The following is a 19,031-nucleotide window of genomic DNA, read 5'->3' as shown; positions in this document are numbered from 1 at the left end:
GTCTGATGTGACTGAGTTAAGTTCTGAGACGGTTTGGCCTTGTGGAGGATGGAGAATGAGAAACTAAGTGTGTGTGTGTGTGTGTGTGTGTGTGTGTGTGTGTGCAATGTGGGGGGGGGAGGCCAAGGATAATCAGGAAGGATGAAGATAGAGTATATGAGAGGAGTGTGAGTTGGAGGGAGGGCAGCTAAGTGACAGAGGTCAAGACGACGTGGAGGCGATTTCTATATGGCCATCCCTTATGGGATTAAGGCGTCTGGAAGTAGATTACCTCCAGACGATTATATCTGGTTATGAAAGCATCCCACCTTAATCTAACTCTTCCAGTTTGAAAAATATTTCTAACTGAACAAAATCGTCTGTTGACGGAAAGAAGTAAAGTGAAAAAGATGTAACTGGATTCAAGGGGTTAAACTGAAAACTGAAGTCTTAGTGTGCGCTACTCACTGCGCAGGAGTGTACCCTCCAAAAAGTAATAAAAGAGGACGGAACTATGCGCACTATCAAAGAAAACGGTGACGTAACTATGTGCTAGAAGTCCAGTTGGTGACAGGGACCACGAGACCTCGTCCGAGAGCCTCACACTGCTCTGTGAATGCCGTGTGCACTGCTCACCCAACCTGCCATTCCCCACTCCACAGAAAAGAATTCATTGTTAAATCCTCGAGTCATACGCTTGATAATTGCTTATAAGTAAGTACTTAGAGTAAAAATTCAGTGTTTGTTTCTGTCATAACTTTAGTACAGAGCGACAAGAATATTTATTATTGAGACTGAAAATTTTAAGCTGGTAACTTCCGACAACTAGCCACTGGGGATTGAGAGTGCCGTGCGCACCACTGCTGAAGAATTTCATTCGCATAACTATAACTATAACTATAACTATAACTATATATATATATATATATATATATATATATATATATATATATATATATATGATGTCCCGGAGAGAAAGGGGATAACAGTGGGAGGTTGAGATTTGGACATATGCTCATAATAATTTTTGCTTAGAATCCCTTAATCTATCATTTCCCAAAGTTATGCTCTTTCCTCCAGGGGTACCCTGAATATGGAAGAGGCAAAAATGCTATTTGAAGGGTGTTGATTAGCAAAAATCACTTTTTCAACCTGTTTAAATTTTCGAATGTCACAATATTCACTATAAAATAATAAAATAACGGAAAATATGAAACTGCCAACCAAACCTACCCGAACTCAACAGAATAAATCTCCAACCTCAATTGACTTCTTACAAAATGAATTGCAAATGCTGTTAGTCATCATTAGCGTTCTTCAGTAACATCAAAATCATGCAAATGTATCATAATTATGAATGATTTAACATGAAGCAATTTCACTCTTGGAAAAAAAAAAAAACATTTACGATATCTTCAACCCTGGCCTTTTATCCCATCTAAAGATTGGGTTGGCAGAATCCAAAATCAAGGAAAGAGACTGACCAAACTGGGGAAAATATTAATAATGTACCATATCATGTGAACTGACGCACAATTATTCTCATATCATTCAACTTCCAGGATCTTGGCTCTACCTCGTAAGGCAAATCTCTGCCCATATTTTAAAATGCAGAAATGCCTCTCAACCTGTCACTACACATATGTTAAAGTAAGGATCACAATCCTGTCATACAGCCACTTTTTTACTTCCATGCTCACCTCCATATTTCTTATCACTGCTTTCAAAGACCCAGCAACCTTTCTTCCCTGCTGTAGCCTTTCAGGCACCTCATCCTCCAAACTTTCACCTTTACACATCACACTACCCAAGTACTTAAATGCACTCATATTTTCCAATTCCTCACTATCCAGTGACTTCATTTCTCTCGATGACCACAACTTTACTCTTCCTTACATTCTGTTTCTTATATACTCTCCTTGACTTATTCATCAAGCCTGGTAGTGCCCCTTCCCCTTCACTCAACAATCAGTATCATCAGCAAACAATAGAACAGAAAATTTCCTGACACTGTCCTCTCCAATTTGGGCCATTCCAACATCCATTGTCCTAACTTGTATATCTTTTATAATTTCATTCATATACAAACTGAACAACCATAGAGACAAGAGAAATCTCTGTTTAAATTCAATATTCAGATAGAAAAATTCCCTCACTTCACCATCCCCATGCACTGCAGCCCTAGTGCCCTCATATATACTCTTCACAGTGTTCAACAGCTTCTCATTCACTCCATATATTTTTAATATTTTCCACATTCCACATTTCCACGGTAATTGACCTCCAAGCTCCATTAAACTGACTTGATTTCTAATTATGGCTATCAGGGGTGCCACTTTTACAACTTTAAACCACTCAAATACTGTAGTCATGGGACCATAGGTGGTGGCGACCATCATCCACTCACTTGATGTAGTGCTGCCTACTTCTTTCGCCTTTATCATTTTTTTTCTGTGTCTGTCCTCCTCTCTCCCTATTTCTCCCTTCTTTCCATTTCAGGTGGCTTTACACTGAATGACAAGCCTAATGGTTTTCCTGTAGGTTAAACCAGAAAACCATTTACAATGCTGGGTGGTAACCATATAACCAACCCATAGATGTTCTCTGCATGTCAACAACTGGTTAGTGAAGGGTTAGTGCCCCTCCCTGTAAAACAACTAACTCAAGGACAAACGGCAACCCCTTACGGGATTATGGTGTCTGGCTACAGATAGACAGAATACTGTAACCACATTCCTGGACAAAAATTTGCCCTGTCAGACTCCTCTAGATAGTTTCCTCTTCATTTCCATGGTACAGTAGAGAAAGTCACATTTGCAAAAATATAAATAAGGCAACGCAGGTGGTAGGTGGTGGCAACCATCATCCACTCACTATGTAGTGCTGCCTACTTCTTCCTTCACCTTTATCATTCTTTTTTCTGTCTGCCCTCCTAGTTTCCTATTTCTCCCATCTTTCCTGTCACTTTTTATTACCTTTTTTTCCTTTTCAGATTATTTTACACTGAGTGACAAGACTAAAACTTTCCTGTAAGCCAGGAAATCATTTCTAACACTGGGTGGTCATCATATAACCAACCCATATAGGTTCCCTGCATGTTAACAAGTGGGTTGGCAGAGGGTTAGTGCCCGTCCCTATAAAACAGCCACCCCTTACAGGAGTATGGCATCTGGCTATAGACAGACAGATTATGTATATAGGCAGACTGAATAAAAGATACCTTGAAAATAACAACGTAAAGAGGACAGTGCATTCATTACAAAAGAAAACAGAGATACCCTGATGTGTAAGTAGGTTCAAACAGAAAACAACACTGAATCCAATGTATGTCATGTGAGTATGGTATTTTTGTTGTAGGTAATGTTTCTTTATGTACAGTATTTTTTATTGTGTTATAAGGAAAAGAGCCAGGTTTATTTAAAAAAAAAAAAAAAAAAAAAAAAAAAAATTATCATAACAGACAGCGCATCTTAATTACCAGATTTCAAGTCACTCTGGCCACTAGTTTTACCGGCCCTAGTCACTCTGGCCTCCCACCTAAGTCACACCAGCCCCCCATGTATACAAACCACGGATGAAATATATGACCTAGCCTAACCTAACCTATCAGGGATAAGGGATTAATCCCCGAGCTAGATCTCATCAGATCATATAGCCCTGCTAGGGTTACAGGAAAGCACTACCCCTCCCAGCACGGCAGCCACCGGGCGGGGCACGAACTCGCAACCTCACAATTACGAGTCTGACACCCTACCACCGAGCTACCGCGCTCCCCCTAACCTATCAGGGAGGCCACAGTGACTAGGACTGGTAAAACTAGGGGCTGGTGTTGTATGCACAGAGTGACTTATGCTGGAAGTTACCATTCTGCTCAGTGCACATGCGCCGAGTGGCTGTATAGCTTCTATTTTGAAAGTATCCGCATGTTATCTCAAATTTTGTGCCATTTATCGACAACATAGTACGATATACATGTGTCAGGAAAACAGTTGGATGTCTTATCGACCTGTAGGTAACTATAGGTCGATATATGGTATATAAATAAAGATATACATTTATGCTACAGGCAGATTGTGAAATTAGTCATTTCGTGAATTAAGATTAGTTTAATTTAGGTTTATTTAGGTTAGGTTCATCTAGGATAAGGTTAGGTTTAGTTAGGTCAGGTTAATTTAGGCTTAATGGAGAAGGGAACGGTAACTTCCAGCATAAAGTCACTCCGTGCATATGGCACCGGAGTGTCCAAGTCCGGAAGACCTATGGGCCAGTGTGACTTGTTTCCCTTTTTAGTGTATATCTGTAGTAAAACACACATCACAGTGAAGTATGGGCCATTGAAATTACACTCTACCGTAACCAAGAGAGGCAATCATCAGCAATTTTTGTGCAGTACATTTCTTATGAATGCTGTGCTGACAGCAATGTTTACAACTCCATCTCATACACCCAGTTGTCAATATTATTTCTAGCATACTTGTTTACCATTCATTTAAGTATCGCTTATTTCCTGTATTCAAAACCTTGCTCCATATTACTGAAAACAGGAAATACATATTACCTTCTTTCACTTTTCATTTTGCTTGTATTTTGCCGCAGCCCGTCACAAAACTACCAACTGTGGACTGTCAGTGACGTCAATGACAACACAAACAATTGTCGTTCCTTTAGGATTTTCTTCCCATTTACCATAATACCTGTGAATTAATGAGTGAATGAATGAATAAAATATTTGTCTTGCAAACTGCTAATGCATAATTTAATTTTTACAAGGCAAAATATCACAAAAACTAGACAAATAAGCATTGTGTTACTACAAGCTTGACTACGATGACATGAGATGCTTTACTTGCGCCACCCTAGAATATATTCAATTTATGTTTATCCTTTTTTTTTATAAGTTGCACTAGTGAATATGTACTCTTTTTCTAGGAAAAGAAGTCGGTGTATGGCCGTTTCACAGCTTGTCGGGCCGATCTACATTGCTGGTATACCTCCGTGGCTTTATATATTACTGGACATTGGAATATTATTTACATCCCCCTGTATGTACTGACGTGCATTCTATCCTCGTGCAAATTCAATTCAAACAGGTTCAATGAAAATCGAACTCGTTGCTTGTGTTTACGCCACCTCCCTAAAAAATGACAGATGGAGGTGGACGAGTGCCTAGGAGAAGAATAAGACTAGATTTTTACCTAATCTGGAATATAGCAGTCATCTTGTCACTCATCGGTATGTTCATCTACTTGATATTCTTCTTTAAGTAAATGAAATCAAGCTCAGAAATAACAAGTTTCAAGATTATTGATCGAGGCTTGAGTTCAATGTATTTGGCACCAGAGTTTTTGCCTGACACATGCCAGGTGGATCTCTGCATACTCCAGAGGCTATTTCCGGTACACCGGTATCCACACATCAGCTGTTGTCTAGGTTGCCCGGTATTCATCTATTGATGGTTCAATACCCAAGTTTAACGTTCAGTAGAAATTGAGAAATGTTGCATTTTGATGTTGCAGATTCTAGTACAGGAAATATATGTATGGGCTGATTCCTGGAAACTGTTTCAGAGTGTGTATTGAATACTGAATAACTCAACTTTTATTACTGCCAAGTTCTAAGTAGTAGTTGAAAAGATGGAGGCAGAAGAATCCAGACAGAAAGAACTTCTTGCGGCATACCTTTGTGTGAAGGCAACAGTGGCTGATGACTTGACCAGCTGTGAGGATCTAAAGAGAGCTTTACAATATGCTGGACTGAACCCAACACCAACATTCCTGACAATGGAGTGGCAGGATGATACTGGTGGCAGTATTAACTTTGAACAGTTTTGTAAACTGAGTGAGCAGCTTCCAGAAATTGTCATTGATGATGTAGAAACTCTCTTTATGAAGGTTTTTGGCACAGCTGATGGGAAAGTTGGAGAAAATGATTTTAAGAGTATGGTTGTGAGTGGTGACCATATTCATGATCTTAGTGAAGCTGATGTGAACTATATCCTTCAGGAAGCATGCGTGGTGACAGATGGAGTGGTTGATTGCAGTAAGCTGTGTAAAGCAATTCTACATACCATTAATGAGATGAAACAACTGAGTCTGCAGAAACTGGAGGAAAGATCAAATTTTCAACGAATCAATACTAAGACATTTACAAGAAAGAAGAGAGAGAAATTTTCAAAATTAGAAGGCCAAAACCAAAAGTCACCAACTCCCTCTGTATTAGACTTAGATGGTTGGAATGAAGCAAGCCTGAAGGGATGTTTTTATTTAGACAAACAGAATGTTCTGGCACATCAGTACAGTATGGAAGTGTCATGTATGGGACCAACAGTTGTGCGGATGAAACCAAAGAGCTACATGAAGCAGGAGGCTGGGAGAGGCCCTGTGGACACCCTGGCATATATCTTCCGTGAGTCTCCAGAAGGAATGCGCAATTACATAGGTTTTACCGATCAGAAAGATAGTGATGGGTCCTATTTCTGGCGAGATACGCTAAAAGAGGGACGCTATGTAGTCATTCCATACACAAGTGGGTGCCGCTTGAGGGAGAGGGCCCATGACCCAGAAGGTTTCATAGATCTTGTCGAAGGTACTGGTACTGGCAAAGTCCAACTTACTCCTGAGTTCCGACTAGTACTTGAAGAAATATTCTACCAGGTAGATCTGGATGACAATGGGCATCTCAGTCGTCAGGAATTCAACCTTTACAATTGGCGAACTTCTGGTGAGGAGGTGCAAGATGATGAGTGGTCTGTAGTGCAGAGTAATTTTGATGTTAAGGATGGAGAGTTAACCCTGGATGGATTCCTGGCTCTTCATCAGCTTGAGGCAGAAGATAATGGTGGGGACTCGGATGATCTGTGGGTATCATTGGAGGCAATGGGGTACAATCGAATTGGTCGACAAGATCAGGCAGCTCCATTTACAATTAGTGTCCTGAGTCAAGTCTGTCAGCCAACATTGCAGGTGTCTGGACTGAAGAGTGGTGGACTCCTGTTGGATAAGGCAGTGGTACGCTCAATCATGGAGAACTCTGAACCTGTTAAGATAAAAAACATGATTGATCTGATAAAGTATGAATATGTTGGGGAGCACCGAGGGAGCATAGTGATCCAGAACAAAGCGCACAGCAAGGTAACAGTACGAGTTGACTGCAGCCAAAGTACCAATGTTACTACCAATAGGCCAAGTTTGGACTGGACTGTTGAAGTGGCTGGGAAATCAGCTATCATTGCCCACCAGCTGCTGCCACTAAGAATGGGGGAGGACTGGAATATGGTTTGTGTTGAATCATTAGTAAAGTAATATATCACATGTAGTTTTGATAACAGCATTCATTGATCGGTTTTCTGTTGCTTAACTGATAAAAGTTTGTCCTGCATAACATTTTGAAATGCTATAATACCTTTAATGTTGTGAAGCTTTACTATCATGATCTGGGGTAAATTCAGAATAATTGTTTTAAATTTGGCTTTTTTTTTTTTTTTTTTTTTCAAATAAAAAGTTTTAATACGGTACAGAATATCCTATACCATTTCAGTACCAAGCAAAAGTCTGTTTGCATAGCTATGTTCCTGATGTTTTTATAATGTTGCCGTGGTAGTAGCTATCTCATTACCGAGTAGTATCTAAGTATGGAAGGAGGAATATATGGAGCATATAGTTTTTCATAAAATTCTTTTAATTGTGAAACATCCTCTTGCAGAAACAGTCTTGAGCACTTGCAAGAAATTAATTTATGAAATTATTTAGACCGAATGATGGTGGAACTGAAGAAACTGTTACCAGTAATACACTACTGTATTTTTTTCAATGTGATATGCTTACTTGGGTATTTAATGAGTATGTGTTCTTTTCAGGCAACCTTGGTGAATTTGTGCACCTTTATATTATAAAAAAATTATAAATAGGCTAGCAAAAAATTTGTGGTGTTTATGGCATAATAATCCACTGCATCAGCCACCACTAAGATAGCTATTTCATATCTGCCTTAGCTCGTAATAGCCTACAAGAGCAGCAAGTAAAGAGAGAGGAAATCATCTAGTTGGCTTTTTTTTTTTTTAAATAAAAAAATTGTCTGATTTCACCTCAGAGAAGACTGGAGGATGGCACATGGGTTGTCCATAGCTGTATTATATAGATGTCCAACCTCTGTCAAAGTGTTCAGTTTCACCCAAAGTTCAGGATCATTTTGGACACCCATGTATGTAAAATTATATACAAAAAACAATCAAGTGTAGTTATTTTATTTTTATGGTAATGATTTTATACCTCACTGGACCATCCCATCATAGGGTACCGTACAGTGCTTAACTGCTTGAGACAATAAAACAAATGTAGCAAGCAAAAAGTTGCAAAAAGCATCTGAATTCACCCCAGTTTACTGTAATGAAGGCTACAATGCTTGTAACCTTTCCTTGCAAGAAAAGTGGTAGCTGTTGCATTAGTACAGTACTGTATTGCCACACTGCAAGATAAAAGGTGTAATTACTGTATCCACAACTACAGGCTTGTTTGCATGGTTCACTTTTCAAATACCAGTACTGTAGGAATCTTTGTACTGTATCTTTTAAATTGTATTTAAATGCTGGTACTACTGTACTGTATATCTGTTTTATCTATACAGTATGGTACTGCATTCATCTAACATGAGTTATGGAGTTTGTTTTGCAGTACAGCAGTAAATTTGTAGCATATCACACAAGTGAATGTAACCCAATGTATGGTATGCAACCAGCCACTATAGAGGAAGGTCTCTGTCAAGCATTCATTGTTCATCCAAGGCATAATGACTTGTGACAGCAAATCATATGCCCCAAATTATGACTATCAGTAATGTTTTAGCTAAAAGAAACATATCCTTCTGTAGGAGATAGCTGCACCATCATCATCCCAGCCCTAATTTCCACCTCAGAAATTGAGCAAGATAATAGCTACTCTGAAACAAAGAGAAAGCATGCAAGCAGGATAACTGTCAAACAGTATGCCTAGTGAAGTGAGCCAGTCATTCACACACAGATCAATTCTTTGAAATCCTGACTCCCCTTACAATACTATCTGCACATTTTTTTTTGTTGTTAGTGTGTTTCATATTCTTACTTTACATACTTTTACACCTGTGGTACTGCCATTTTGTTGACCATCATATGCATATCTGTTTTGAACCTTTGTCCATTCCTTAGCTTCAACTTCCATACCTTGCTAACTCATTTAGTACTGTATATCATTCTGTCTTAGCATGTTGTGCCTTTTTCTACCTTCAGACCCTTTCAAACACTTTGCCCATACTGTATCCATTCTGTACAACCATACCATTTTAGACTAATTTTTCTACCATTTTGGCTGCAGTATAGTAGCTACATAACATATATACCTTGTAGTAGTATATGTCCATATGCCACATCTTTCATGAATCTCATTCTTATCCTAGCCAGTCTGTGCAACCTACATTCATTCCTTAAAATTGCTATTTCCTCTTACTGGTATGTCACTCGTGTCAGTCATGCCATACGTTTCACATTCACATTTTAATAGGCTGATGCCACATAAATGCTTTTAAACCAAGAGAGTAACCAATAATGCTGCTGCAGACAGTATCTATTCTTCCTTGTTTGATTATGTTTCAAATAACTGCACATGTGGTGCCATGCATAGATATTATAGTTTATAAGGTATATTGTGGTAGTTAATCAGTGACATTCAATTACGAGTAGCGATATTGTAATAACTTGTATTTAGGCAACATACCATAACTCAATCAAAGCATTATTTCTTATTCATATTAGTGCAGTACATTATTTTATAAATCAGGTAGTCATTTATATTCCATGGTGTTCAGAAAATGATGTAAAAAATACTTGAAACCATTTTTACACACATTCAGTACAGCCATGTCTGTGAGTAGTGACAGACATCATCCCATGTTTTTCACTGTAGTGCCCACTGTTGATGGGATATGAAGCTAAAGTTACTACCAGATGTGGCATATGTTACACCACAAAGTATCGCACCTCACATATCACCACACACGTGGTTTCCTTCCCTCATGGTTATTTTCCTCATTTCACCTACACACGTGGTTTCCTTCCTTCATGGCTTTTTCCACACCTAGTTCTCAGAATCACCATCGCTATTGGTGCCACTACCAATAGAATTGAACTTCTTCTTCCCTCCTCACCTGTAGTGGTGCCTAAACCAATCAAATTTGAATACTTAGGGGACCTAAGCCTACTGGTGTGGCATTTTCTTTTAGGTAGGTTAGAGTCATCACTGTAGTGTGTAGTTATGGGTATATTTTTACCAGGGGGCTACACCAGGACAAATGGTAAGGATAGATAAACGCAATTGTGCTGGGAAGAAATAGCTAGGACAGTGATTATTGACTTGGAACAATACAGAGTTACTGCATGATTTCAAAATAGTACAAGGCCATCGATTACCTGGATAAATAGTTACAGAATAAAAATGAGTAATAAATTTGTGAGAAGCGAGAGTGCTGGGCTGATGTGTTTGTGTAATTTTATGTGTAAAGTTGTACCATGTAGCCAGATTTACCAGGAGAGACGGAGAGGCAGGTAGTAGCTGGGTGAAGTGGAGAGGGAGAGAAGTGGGGCGAGTGAGGTCGCCTGCTTGCTTTTAAGCCCCCTAATGAGGGGGCAGAGCACCGGTAGGCCTAGGTTGCCAGAGTATTCAAATTTGATTGGTTTCAGCACCACTACAGGTGAGGAGGGAAGAGAAATTCAATTCTATCAGTAGCAACACCAATAGCGATACTGATTCCGAGAACTAGGTGTGGAAAAAGCCATGAAGGAAGGAAACCACGTGTGTGGTGAAATGAGGTGCGATACTTTGTGGTGTAACATACACCACAGCATAGGTACAGTGATGACCAGTGCACCTGGTAATAAGTGGAACAGTCCAATATCCCATCAGCAGTGAGTACTACAATAGACAACATAGGTTGAAGTGTATCCCTATTCATGGATGCGACTATACTGTACATACTAGTGCAAACTAGCACATTGTAATACAGTTTTTGTGTGCAAATTTTATAGGTCATATTTTGTGCTCTGTTGAGAGAGACTGGCCAAGTAAAATTATTTTTATGGGCGTTTCAGTATTAATCAGTACTTTGTAGTGATACTATACTGCCAATATTCTCCTGTAAAGATTACTTGATTCTTGTTTCATGTACGGTTGCAGTGAGTTCATTAAAACTATCTCAAAACCATGTCTAAACCTAATAAGGTTTCTCCAGGTTGATTACAGTACTGTAGTACAGAGATATTAGCGTGGATTGAAAAGGCTTTTAAACAGCTTCATTAGTTTTGAACAACAGACATGGAAAAGGATTATGAACTGCAACTGCACATGAGTACCACATATTGACTGCACAATGTATACTGTGACATCATTGCCGCCTACTGTGTACTGTCTACAATTGTTAAATTGCAGCACAGACTGCAGTCATTAGATGTTCATATTTACCCAGGTTATATAATATACAGTCCAACTGGAGGAGCAATTATCTATTTTTTTTGGTACTGTAGCTGGGCAAGTGTAAAGCAGGCATAGTACAGCATTATAGAAGCCCACAACAATTTTGTGTTGTAGTGTCTAAAGTAGAGAAGGAACTTACCTGATATCCATAACACTACAGGGTACATTGCTAAATCAGCTGAATATAACAAAGTACTGGTTCAGTTTCTTTTTTTAATTTTTTTTGGCTCCAATGTACTGTACCTGACTAGATACAGTTTATACATACTGTACGTACTGATATGTACTGCTGGTATTAGTAGTAGTTTGTTACATTACAGTATGTTAATGCATGTACTAATTTAAATGTTGTTCCGTTCATGAAAGTCAAAAGTTATTTTCTGTAATCAGTAATTGGCATATTATGCAGTGCTGTGCTGCTGTATTGGTACCTAAAGATAGGTTAAGGCATATGTAATGCATGCTGTTGCAGTACATCCCTATACAAAGGCAGATCTTGCACAAGTAATTCAGTTCCTAACCAGCATCCCCTAGACCACACTAGAATGCACTGTACCACCTACTGCCACTGGGTATTTGATAATAAGCTACAGTACTAGTTTATAGAGCTGTCACCTCTAACTCACTCTGATATATGTATGTATATATATATATAGGTGGGGGCATTCACCATCCACTCACTCAATGTAGTGCTGCTCTCAGATGTCTGCCCTTTCCTCTCCTCTCTCCATTCCTTCCTTTCTCTTCTGTCTTTCTTTACTTCATTCTTTCCTCGTCCTTCTGCGTATGGGTGACATTACACTTCCTCTTTTGTCTTTCCTTCATTCGTTCCTCTCCCTTCTGCCTATGGGTGACTGTACACTGAGTGACAAGCCTAATGGTTTCCTGTACACCAGGAAACCATTTACTATGCTGGGTGGTAACCATATAACCAAATTAAGGCGCCTGGAGGTTTAGTGGGTAATTACAGCGTTCCAATCGGATTGAGCCAGTGAAGGTATATATCCAAGGGATGGTTGGGGTTATTGCTCATGTAATGCCACTCAGGGATGAGTGAGGCTGGTCACTCTCATCTTAAATGTCAGGACCAAATTGCCTAGCCCAGGGCTTCTACGCTTCTCATGGGGCAACATAGAATTGGATGATGGATGGATGGGTATATATATATATATATACACAATAGCTAATCTTGCCATACTGTTTAATAGGTGCTTTAGTGAGGTTTGTGCTTTCTTGCCTTCGATTTCGTAATGAAATCTTAAATTGCCCAGCACAAAGTCCGTCAGCAACAAGGAATGCCAGGACTGATAAGGATATGCAACTGAATATCTTATTATCCAGTATATTTCAGAACATGTTTTTATTATTTTATTATTATTATTATTATTTTATTATTAGTATTATTATTTTGACAACCTTTATTATTATTATTATTATTGAGAACTGGATAATAAAGGGTCATCATTGCATTGCTGTGTAATGAAAATTTTAAATATAAATCCCTCCAAGCAACCTAACCCAGAAAGTCCTCAAAGGTAGTATGGTTCTAATACCCATAGCATGTGGGATACTGTAGCAGATCCAGTACTTGTACTTAACCTTTCGGCTGCAATTGCATCACTGAAAGATTGTGTATTGGTTAATCTGTCTATCTATCTACCTAGGCTATCAATAGCCAGATGCCATAACCCCGTAAGGGGTGGCATTTTTATGGGGAAGGGCACTAACCCTCTGCCAACCCATTTGCTGACGTAGGGAACATGTGTGGGTTGGTTATATTGTAAATGGTTTCCTGGACTACAGGAAACCATTTGGTTTGTCACTCAGTGTAAAGCTACCTGAAAAGGAAAGAAGGGTAATAAGTGACAGGAAATATGGGAGAAATGGAAAGAGAGGAGGGCAGACACAGGAAAACAGTGATGAATGTGAATGAAGAAGCTGGCAGCACTACATCAAGTGAGCGGTGCCATGCCAGATGGGAGACTCCTGACACTGGAAATATTACTACAGTATTACTGTTTTAGCCTGGCTCACTCCATATAATTTTATAGAGGTTGGGGATACATTCCCAAGCTGAGGAAGTTATAAACAATAGCCCCCACAGCCAGAGTATGTATGTCTTTTATTTTGTTCTGGATTATGCAAGACATTTTTACTCAGGTGAGACCTTCCCAGGGTGTGTGGGTTGCATAAAATATAGAACGGCTGCATCATAGATGCTGATCACTCATAAATACAAGAACACCCACAACAGCTGACCTGCACTCAGTCGTGTCATGACAATTTTTTTTTTTTTTTTTTTCACCAGTTGATCTTCTTTAGCTTGATGGCACTAAGTGATCTTGTTCTGCATGAGAATAAGTCATCATAATGAAGGGGTTAGAAATCTGTCTATATATCTATAGCCAGACACCTTAAGCCTTTGAGGGGTGGCTAGGAAATTTCCATTAACTCTTTCATTGTAATGATATCTTGAAAATTAAACTTGCTACTCTCATACAGCTTGGAAATTGACCCTCATTGTTGAGAGACTAAAGAGTTAGATAGCCTTAGTGGAAGTTTTCCATTTGCAGTACATGGTATTGTCTGTACTTGACCTGGCTCATTCATTGTCTCCTAAGCCCTTCACACATGCATCAGTGTTTTGATACCTGTCTTGCATAAAGAGACTGTAGTCCCCTCCCCCCTCCCTTTTAAGTTTAATAGGTACAGGATTCATTTGATACCGTATGTACTTTCTCATAAGCTAAGAAATGTCAGCAGTTGTTTTATGTATTAAAACAAAAGTAGCCATTCTATATAACTACTGTATGGCAGCTACATGATGGTAATACAGTTCAGTAATGGGCAAGGGAATTAGCATATGTTGTAAAAAATACCAGTACCTTATTCAGAAAAGGGTGTTACCATACTGAGGATGCCTGTGGAAGTAACAGATCGAATAAACCTGAATCCCTTCTTTACATACTGTGTTTCTTTTCACAGTTCCTTAGTACAGTGGGTCCCCATCTTACTGATCCTTTCAAGTTTTGCAGTGGAAGCTATTTTAAACAGCATTTGTCTTTCATTATATATACTCTATTTAGCTCACTTGTATGGAGTTTCTTGTGAGTACTGATACCCTCACAAACAATTTTTATTGAACATAGCTACAGTAGCTGCATGTATTAAATAAAATCAGCATTGTTATGTTACTACTTAAACATTAGGCATACTACTGTAACATTAGGCTTACTGTATTTTACACCTATTCACAGTCGTCAACTGCCCTACTGTAATTTAAGAGTACAGTATGTAGACATAATATGACTTTTATTGCCTTCCTGTGTTTTCCATGTGTTCCTTGGAATTGCATGATGTATAATACACTGTCTAGCTCACATACTGATCACCACTTGCAACATAGGACTGTGAGTGAGAATGTACAGTATGAAGTTACTAGAGTAATGGTCCACCGGCATGTTTGAGAATGTCATTCTATACGAGGTTCATTTCATGAGTGATAAAGCTGAAACAAAAATAGAACATTTAACATTATTAACCCTTTAAATAGTATGAAGTCTGTGTTTTTACCTCCCATGGCCAGATTATTTGGTTAAGGTTTTGAAACACTCACTGTACTTGAGGCATTATCATATTAATCTTGGAGTTGGCCAGCCTAGGAAATTTTTGTATGCCAGTGACTACAGATTACTGAGAATGATAGTGAAGCCCTAGAGCTATTTAAGGGGTGAGGAAACAGAATGGAGTCCGAAGAAACTGAATGTGAATAAATTTTAAATAATAATAATTTGGATGGTGCCCCCCTTGAGGGTATAACCCCCTGGACAAAACACTTTATCCTGGGGTGTCTCAGTGGATAAAGGCCGTACCAACTTTGGTGGCAGATCCATTGAATCATAGGACAGTGAGAAGGCAAGGGCTGCTAACCCAAGCAATGTGCCAGATGTGGTTGCTGCAGTGTAAATACTGTACTATATATCATAACATGTTTAGCAATAAAACTAGGCTACTTGAATACTGCAGTGGAAACTGGGAGAGATGCAAGGCTACATCCAACAACCCCCTCATCCTTTCTTCCTTCCCTACCCCCCCCACCACCACCACACATTCACATTTCTACCTACAAGGGGAGAGGGGACATTAATATTTAACCATAGGCAATCCTACCCTCACACCCTCCACCTCCATTGCCATGCTGTCCCCAGGCTGGATTTCCTGCTCTAGTTCTTGGAGGTACAAAGAAAGAAAGGAGAAGGGGCCCATGAAGACATGTCAATCCCAGGCTGGGATAGGGAACAGTTTGATTATCTGAATTTGTTAGAACTGACTACTGTAGAGTGGTGATGTGTGCAGGTGAGTGCAACAAACGAAGATTACCAGGCCTCACAGCCTCAGACTGTCAAATCTATGCTCAGAGTTGATCAGCTGGTTAAACAAATGCAGACATGCATGTCCATACATGCATGTGCATATCCCCCCCCCCCCATACCCACACAAAGAAGACAGGTCCAAACTCAGAAAGCTATTGCAACTCCCAGTTCTAGGTCATGATCAAGCTATGAGCCCAAAGGAATGCATGTCTTACACATCAAGATGAGAGTAGTGAATCCCAAGAAGCGTAAGTCTGCAGTCTAACAATATTCTGTACTGTATTAACACAGCTTTACAAATAAATGAATGAGCATCTAATGAAAGAAATAAATGGATAAGCATCTAATAGTCACCATAATTATCAAAACACAGGGCACAAACCACAAAGAACAAATATCATATAGAAAGCACATGGCAGGCAGGTTTAGAAGCACTGGAGTACAGTACTTATCTACACAAAGTGGTAGTCACAAAAATAATGGTTGGCCTACATACAGTACTGTAGATGATGGCCCAGTTAAGGAAAAGGCGAACTTGGTTCTTGGGTACTGTTCAGGCTAATTCTTATGAAACATGAAAGACTCAAATTACCAGCACAGAGGGATTACAGTACCTCCCTCCCTCTCCCCAGATCAAGTTAATATCAAGATGTTCCTTCATTGACTACAGTATTATCCTTAACTGTGGTATCATTACTTAGATGCTGACAACTGATGAAAAAAATGAAATAAGAATACTATGTATGGCTTCCCCATCAGAGTTCATACAACTGCATAAAAAAAGGAAGTATGTATTCTTGATATATCTTACTGTAATTATATATGATAACTTTAAACTGAATGAATATATTGTACTTCTCAGACAGTCTGAGTTACATTATTCTCTAAGCAGTTTAAGTTCTGGAAGATTTTAGAGTAGAATTCACCTAGACTACATTTTGAAGTTTCTAATTAATTTATAATTAAAGACGGCAGGTGAAGCATATTTTTACAGCAGTCTCTTACCACCCCTCAGGTCTGTGATGCTGTTTGTGTAAATACTCCAACGGAGGGAGAAGAATAAGGACAAACACCACAAGCATGGCAGGGAAATCTGTGTTTGTCACGGTTGGCACCACTCAGTTTGACTCTCTCATCCAAGCTGTAGTGGAAGAGGACACACTGACAGTGCTGCGAGACAAGGGATACACCAGAGTCATACTCCAGATTGGACAGGGACTCTTCACTCCACCCGATGATAAGCACTGCGGTGTTATGCTCTCTTACTTCCGTTTGAAGCCATCCATTGCAGAGGACTTCAGTAATGCAGACCTGGTGGTGAGCCATGCTGGGGCTGGGTCCTGTCTTGAGGCATTAGAGGCAGGAAAACCTTTGGTAGCAGTGGTTAATGATACTCTCATGGGCAACCACCAAACTGAATTAGCAGAGGAGCTGGCTAGTTGTGGATTCTGCTACTGCTGCTACCCTAACACCCTGCATAGCACACTTGCACACATGGATGTATCAAAGCTTAGGCCATATATCCCAGGACAACCCAAGCTTCTAGCTCAATACCTAGATTCAGTCATTAATGTCACTCCTTAACAACAGCATTCTTTTCTCTTACTTAATGTTAGTGTTTGGTTATTTTTTATTTTTATTTTTTTATGTTATTACTTGCATACCGAGTCAAGTGAACTGTAAAATAGTAGAAAGTTTATCTTTGCCAAAAACACATGGTAAGCCTACTGTAATATCCTTGTAAACAAAATGTGACGAATCAGACTACTGTATATCTACTGTCCAGTAACACCTTACATAGTAAGTATAAATAATGCAGTCTGGATGAGAATAATTGTTTATGATAAATACATATTACAGTACAATATCATGATTTGTATCTGTTGTATCGAGTACTCAAACTCAGATTTAACCAATAAACAATGATCAACATTTCCAAATGCCCACCAGGCAACCGTAACTGACATGAAGCCTAATTATGATTGTTCAGAAATTAATTTCATATGCAAATTTTCAGCTATTTGTATATTTTTGGTAACATCCGTGCCTTGTGATGCTGTTACTCCCTTCCACCACCCAGCCTCTTTCACCTCATTGTTTGCTGACTGCATGGTGTCATGGCAATTTATTGATTTTCAAAAATTTGCAATAGCCAGTCAACCTGAATTGTTTGCTTAATGTCATGACAGTTTCTTCTGATCTCCAAAAACTGTCAGAACTGTTTGCTTAATAATTGTTACACCTATGTACTTCAACTTGTAGCTACTCTTTCATATGTTATCATTAAAAGTTTTGTGACAGACACTGAAAAATTTATATTATCGTTGCAGTCTAATCCCTTCAAAATCCAAATCTTCCAACATTTGCCTTGGTCATACTGCTGTAGTTGATTATATATAAAATGACACAGAAACGTGACATATCTATACTTGAAAGTAGGTCCGCTTGGCTTTTCCCATTTATTGGATGGCATCGGATATGTCCAACTATTTGTCTGGGTGCCCATCAAAGTATCTGTTAAATCTGATAACCAGTCTTGCATGGTACAGTAAAGCAAGGGTCTACTGTAATGTTTTAAAAAGGGAAATGAGTGTTGGTTTAGGTAAAGAGGCACCACCAGTAAATTAGTCTATCACAATGAGGATACCAGTCAAGACTGGATAAGGAAAATGAACATCAGAGTACGATTTAGTCAAAATCCAAAAATAAATTATTTCCATTTAGTGTGAAATAAGTTTAGTGTGAACTCTGGTGGGAAGTATCTCATGTTAAAACTATCTACTGCAACTGCTTTTGTTCAGGCAGCTGGGCTAGTCCACTGTGTTGGTGGAGGAGAGAATGCACGAACATGTCTATTACATCCAAAATCTGTTAGGGCCAAGAACACATGAGCAAGGGTTTACTGTATTAAAAATAAATAAATAAAAAGATACAGGCAAAAGGGACATTTCTAGTGTTTCTGAATTTATACTGCATAGCAAAACTTGATACAGTAAATTGGACTAAAGCCCATTTGATCTCATTTGAGAAGATATGAGTCTTAAGCTTCTTAGCTGGCACTTGATTGGCTGAGAGCATTCATTAAGAGCAGTCTTTTTTTTTTTCTTTTTTTTTTTTCATTATAAGGTTACAATGACTGATTGATGATATGACTGCTTGTATAAAATATATCTGCATATACTGT

General features: G+C 38.9%; 2 protein-coding genes across 2 annotated transcripts; both read left to right on the top strand.

The window, feature by feature from the left end:
• The first annotated feature begins 5,612 nt into the window (after positions 1-5,612).
• On the top strand, positions 5,613-17,058 carry LOC145412046 (EF-hand calcium-binding domain-containing protein 7-like). The gene is made up of 2 exons (XM_080281963.1): positions 5,613-7,253; positions 16,863-17,058. Exons 1-2 carry the CDS (start codon positions 5,613-5,615, stop codon positions 16,908-16,910), a joined length of 1,689 nt encoding a protein of 562 aa, XP_080138089.1. The 3' UTR covers positions 16,911-17,058.
• On the top strand, positions 16,928-17,431 carry Alg13 (Alg13 UDP-N-acetylglucosaminyltransferase subunit). The gene has a single exon (XM_080281978.1). The coding sequence runs from the start codon at positions 16,928-16,930 to the stop codon at positions 17,429-17,431; it is 504 nt and encodes a 167-aa protein (XP_080138104.1).
• Positions 17,432-19,031: the final 1,600 nt, after the last annotated feature.

This window comes from Coenobita brevimanus, chromosome 92 (genome assembly GCF_032717465.1).
Source record: "Coenobita brevimanus isolate Jiangsu-jjx chromosome 92, ASM3271746v2, whole genome shotgun sequence".
In the NCBI taxonomy this organism is placed as follows: domain Eukaryota; kingdom Metazoa; phylum Arthropoda; class Malacostraca; order Decapoda; family Coenobitidae; genus Coenobita; species Coenobita brevimanus.
This window is presented reverse-complemented; position numbering and strand designations above follow the sequence as displayed.